A 6,000-nucleotide genomic window follows, 5' to 3' on the forward strand; every position below is an offset into this window, starting at 1 on the left:
AGATAGGGGTCATACCACCTGATGAATCATTCTGGAGGCTAAAGAAAAGAGGACCATAAACAATAACATGCTTCCTTCACACCTTAAAGACAAGCATTCATGCTTTCCCACTAGAGTGAATGCTCATTATAAATTCAAAGAACTCTCCACACCATAAAATGACCTTTGAACCCCAATTCTATGGGTGACACTTACCATGCCCAACTCAATTTGTTTCTTGTTTCAGGGTTCATTACCTTGTTTGACACACCTTGAAAAAAGCTTTTGCATAAAAAATGTCTGTCTTTGAGAAAAGTAGAGGTTAACAAGCCATGGTCAAGTTCATGTGTTTGAATTAGAACTGATTCCTTGTATTAGGGAATTAAGGCACATATATTTTCCTAAGTCTAGTTTTCCAGTTCAGGAATGTATATTTACTAAGTAAGAATTGGAAGTACTTGAACGTTACTTGCTTTATTTAATACCAAATACAACAGTTTGCATTCAGTTAAAATAAAACTTTAAGAGCTATAAAAAGATTTTAAATTGAAACCTATTGTAATTGTAATTTTACAATAATCCAGGATAACAGATGCAGCGCTGTATTTGTTCCTTAAAGATTGCTTTTGTTTTTTTGCCAACCAGATCATCGAACAAGTTTTAGTATCAAAGATAGCCCGAGTAAAATCCGAGTAAAAACAGATTGTTAAAATGATGATGATTTATTAAGGGCAAAAGGTATCCAAACCATCCTGCCATTTGTGAGAAAGTAAGTACCAGTTAATAACTGGTTGTGCCACCCTTGGTAGCAACAGCTGCCATGGAGTCTTTGATGACTTGCAAAAAATCTTCAACATCACTGTGCACACATTGCAGAATTGTTTTAATTCCAGCCACATTGGAGGATTGTCAAACAATGCTCCCGGAATATATCATTTGAGGCCTTGCAAGAGCATGCCATTCTATTTTGGGTTTTGACTTTAACTAGGCCACTTCAAAACCTTCTTTTTTGAGTCATAAAAAGGTGGCCCTGTTGGTCTACTCTGGATCATTATACTGTTACATAACTCAACTGTGCTTGAGCTTAAGATCACCAGCTGATGACTAGACCTAGTCCTTCAGGATTTTCTGGTAGAGAGCAGAATTCATACAGCAAGTTATTTATATCCCAAAACAGTAAAGTAACCCCAGACCATCACACTACCACCACATTCTATGTTTGACTCGCTATAACAATCTTTTTCTGAAATACTATGTTACTTTGACATCAAACTTAACTAGATCCTTAACTTTCATAAAGTTCCACTTATGTTTTATGAGTCCACAGCAATCTTTTCCCACACGTCTTAGCAATTAGAAGTTGTTGATGTTGCAAATGTTAGGTTGGCCTTTGTGTTATTTGGTCAGCAGTGGTTTTCATCTTGGAACTCTCCAGTAGAAGCAATTTTGTTCTGGTCTCCCTCTAATTGTAGAATCACAAACACTGACCTAATGTAAATGTCTGGGATTCTTTTGTGACCTCTTGGATGAGTTATCGATACAGTCTTGGTGTAATTTTGGTACTTATGTTTTCTCTGTTTGTGAATAATGTCTCTAACTGTAATTCAAATCAGTCCCAAAGCCTTAGAAATAGCTCTGTTGCCGACTGATAGATGTCAGTGTCTTTGTTTTTAATCTGTTCTTGAAGTTCTTCACATCAAGGCCTAATGTGTTATATCTGAGATCTTTTAGCATTGTTCTTAATTGTTATCTGACAGGTTCAAGTGATTTCTTGATTTTGTATTTGAGGTTATTGCTGTCTGTTCTAAAAAATAATTAGATAATCTGAAACATTTAAGTGTATCAAAAAAGGAGAATACAGAAAAAATATATAAAGGTCCAAATAATTTTTCACTCCAATGAAAATAAAATGAGAAATTTTCTTTAAATTAAATACTTTTTAAACAAAGACAAATATTTATCTAGGGCATGGCACTGGTGGTGTAGGGGTTAAGCACGCGACCCATATATAGAGGCTACAGTCCTCGAAGTGGCCATCCCGGGTTTGAGTCCTGGACTCGGAGACCTTTGCAGAATGTCTTCCCCCTCTCTGTGCCCTATATCCTGTCTGCCTTCTGTCAGAAAAAAATTAAAAATAAAGGCATCTTGTGTTGCAAAGAAATATATATATATATATAAATATATATATAAAAAGATTTATCTAGACCTGAAAAGGTCCTCACACACAGGGCTGTAGCTAAAGTTTAAAAATAGAGATCCAACATTCATTATCCCCTTGCACATTAGTTACAATGAAGACCAAAACCTAATTAAAATGGAAGCATTTATTTGAAACGTAAGTGACTTGAATGTGACATGTATTTGTATGTGTGTGGTTGTGTGTGTGAATCCATGGGGAGCGACATCATCTGAGGCAACAGGGGACTCTACCATGATGACACTGAAATGACATATATTAGTTTATATGAATGATAATTGTTCACACTGCACAAACACATTCAAATCACAAGATTTGAGCATACTTCTTACCTCTGTACTCACACCCTCACCTGTCTCTCCTGACAAATCAAAAACATAGACTAAAGTTATCCACCTGCCTTAGTCTGTCTTTAAGTCTGAATTCATTTTAGTTTTGACCCATGGAAATATTTTTTTCTGAAAGAACAAACATAAATAAAGTGTGCTTTATTAAGTAATGCACACATTTAATAGTGAAACTGTAATTTTGTACTGTATTCTTTGCAGTCAAATTTAGCCTGGATATCACTGTAATAACACATCTATCCGTGGTCAGTAGTAGTCTAAAGTGAATATAATAAAGGCCAGTCAGTTTTTGTTTGTTTTGAACAACACAGAGACATGTGTCTCAGCAATGTATTCTAGCTGGGGCAGATGGACAGCAGCTGTCTATTTAATTTCTTTTTATCATCTGGATTAAATAAATACAGGATCAGTGTTCTCTTTTCTAAAACCAGTAAAAAAAGTAAAACTTAAAAAATAGAAAAAAACTTTATGTTTTAATTTAGTGGATAGAAACATTAGCTCTTGAAATGGAAACATTGGTCTGTTACAGCTGCTCACAAAAAATGCGGCAAGAGAAATCAAACAAAGTCGTCAATGGGCGGTAACTATTCTAACTAAACGTAAACAGTGTTATGAAGGATGAAGACTGGTGAACTGTCATTTGGAGAAGAACAGATTTCGAATAGTTTTAGCAAGTTACCTCTGTTACGTTTTACCGTCAGCTGCACTCTTCTTCTGGTCTTTATTTTAGCGGTAGGGTATGAAAAGCTGCACTCTTCTTTGTAAACATTGAGTTTGGCTGCCTTACACATTTGTAGCGCCTCCTACAGTAACCTGGTAGAGCTACTCATGGAACCACTTAATTCGAAAGCATTGTTTTGATTAATTTTTCATTATATACACAGCAGAAAAATACTAAGGTCTGGACCTCGGTGTCCTCAATGGCAGCTACGGCCATGCTCACACATAGCCGATGTTAGGAAGAAGGGCCAGCAGAGACTTACTTATTGAGGCAACTCCAGAAGTTCAACTTTCCACGGGAGCTCCTAGTCATCTTCTACTCTGCCATAATTCAGTCTGTCCTCTGTCCATCCGTCTCATCCACAAGACAGGACAGGTCCAGAATGCAACAATTAGGTCTGCAGAGAATCATCAGGGCTGACCTTCCCTCCATCCAGGACTTATACAGGTTTAGGGTCAGGAAAAGTGCAACTAAAATCTCTGCAGACCCCACACATCCTGCACATAAACTGTTTCGATTTTTACCTTCAGGTCGGCACTACAGAGCTCTGTTTGCTAACACCAGCCGCCACAGAGACGGTTTCTTCTCCCAGGCTGTTTCTCTGATGAACACTTGACAGAGTTCCAGAACAAAACCATGCATGCTTGGACTGATCTCACATTATCTTCTCTGTAAAGTCACTTGTGTATATATGTACATTTTAAAGCTATTCAATATTTTTTTATTTCTATTTATATTGAGGAAAAATATCTTTACTGAGAGCAAAGTGTGCTGGAGCCAAATTCCTTGTTTGTGTGCACAAATTTGGCAATAAAGCCGATTCTGAACTTTTCTATTTGCACATTTTTATTTTTCGCTTGATAAAAGGATTCTCAAGAAGTTTTTTTCAATTGAAAGCAGAAATGATCTTTTGTCCTCATTCTCCCTGATGAGTCTCTATCATGTTTGTTTTTGAATCCAAGGTCAGACTGGACGATCGTGTTGTCCACACAGACAGAGGACTCCTGATTCGCTCCCTTCACGCTTCTGATGTTGGCATGTACTTCTGTGTGGCTCAGGAGCACACACACTTCACACACACTCTCCTGCGTCTCACGCTGCAGCTTCTCACACATGGACAACTGGACAGAAAGCCCAAGCTCGACGAAGATGCTGTCATGGAGCAGCACCACAGTACGGAGGCACGTCAGCGTTACAAAGACTACTTGAGAGTAATGAGCTCTCCCTTCCACTCTTTGGAAGAGTACTGCGATTCCCTTTGGCTGGATAAGAGGGCATCTAGGATCAGAGGAAAAGGTTTAGGACTTGGCAAATGGAAACACATGCAGGACATGAAGAAGAGTAGAAACAGGAGGCACCACAGGGACAGAGAGGAAAGCAAAGAGCGAAGGGGCAGAGAGAGAGTGATTAGGGCAGCGTGAAGGTGATGAAGAGGGTCAAAAATATCAATATTTACATAACCATAAACTTTGTATGATGAAGTAATGTTTGATGATGAAACTGATGGGACATAGAACTGTAAAACTGCAGTGTCAAGTAAGGTTTTGACAAAGCTATGCGACGTTGATATTTGAAACTTTCCCCTCCTAAAAGTTTATTAATCTTTTGATTGTTTTTTTTATATATAAATATACATATTCACCTAGATGATTATGCCTTGGAATGTGAAACCAATAGCAATGATACACCTATTAATCTGGTAAATACATACAATTGATTTCCTGTATCATCTAGTGACAATGTAATTTTTGCAACAGGTGATGGTAATAAAATAATGTTAGGTTTAATAGAAGTGTTAAAGGTAAAAAAAAATAAAAAAATAAAAATACTTAAAAAAATTGTTGATGACATAAATTTTAAATGAATGTAAATATTTATGTAACATGTACAGTAATTGCAGCATTATTCTTTTTCTCCAATACCCATTTGTATGTCTAAAACATTATGATGTATTATGTTTGGCTGAAGAAATTTAATATTTTTCTACAATCTCCTCCCTTGTGTTCAATGTAGACTTGATTTTTTTCATTTATTAAAGTTCCTGAAAGTTATTTAAATAAAATTTTCTTACATTCCTTATTACTTTCATTTCTTTGTTGCATTCCTTACAGAGATTAAATCAAACACAATCATTGCCTTTAGTTACAGCACACAAAATGGGTTAGGAATCGTTCAGCAGAGCCTCTCCTGATTTAGCATCTCAATACCTTGCGCTCTGTGCAGATGTCACAATGATTCAGGACCAGCTGGTCTGTTGTTCACTGCGAGCGTGGGTAATAGGAAGCGGGCATTTTCAGAAATAGTCCTGTGAAACAATATAGCTTGTTATGAAATACATGCAAGCAAAATGATTTTTTGAGGAAAGGTTTACAAAGCAGCTTGAAGAGTGAAAAAAGTAACAGACAATGTATAACCAAATGCACATGACCTGATTTAAACTGTAAGATTACATAATAATAAAGATTCAAACAGACAGAGCATTTGTACATAATATAGGGCATACCATTTTAATATATCTTAATTAAATAAGGTTTAATTATGATTGTTTAATTATCATTAATATAAGATCTGAATGGTTTTGCACTAGTCTTTGTGTTTATCCACAGTGAAATTTCGTGCTTGTTACAACAGAGATAATAAATATTTTAGACACTTCCTTCTTGTTTATAGTTTATTTATCAGTCAGCTACAAAGTGCAAACTACTCTCCTCTCTCTAAAAAAAAACCCATAAAGGGACACCAGAACAGGACAATGA

General features: G+C 36.3%; 1 protein-coding gene across 1 annotated transcript in view; it reads left to right on the forward strand.

Moving 5' to 3' along the window:
- sema3d (sema domain, immunoglobulin domain (Ig), short basic domain, secreted, (semaphorin) 3D) overlaps positions 1-5,323 on the forward strand; it is a 49,768-nt gene extending 44,445 nt beyond the window's left edge. The window contains exon 18 of the mRNA XM_047389779.1: positions 4,207-5,323. Within this exon, the coding sequence (XP_047245735.1) occupies positions 4,207-4,665 (459 nt within the window). The 3' untranslated portion in view covers positions 4,666-5,323. The remainder of the gene's footprint in view (positions 1-4,206) is intronic.
- The last annotated feature ends 677 nt before the right edge of the window (positions 5,324-6,000 follow it).

Source organism: Girardinichthys multiradiatus, chromosome 2, assembly GCF_021462225.1.
Source record: "Girardinichthys multiradiatus isolate DD_20200921_A chromosome 2, DD_fGirMul_XY1, whole genome shotgun sequence".
Taxonomy (NCBI): domain Eukaryota; kingdom Metazoa; phylum Chordata; class Actinopteri; order Cyprinodontiformes; family Goodeidae; genus Girardinichthys; species Girardinichthys multiradiatus.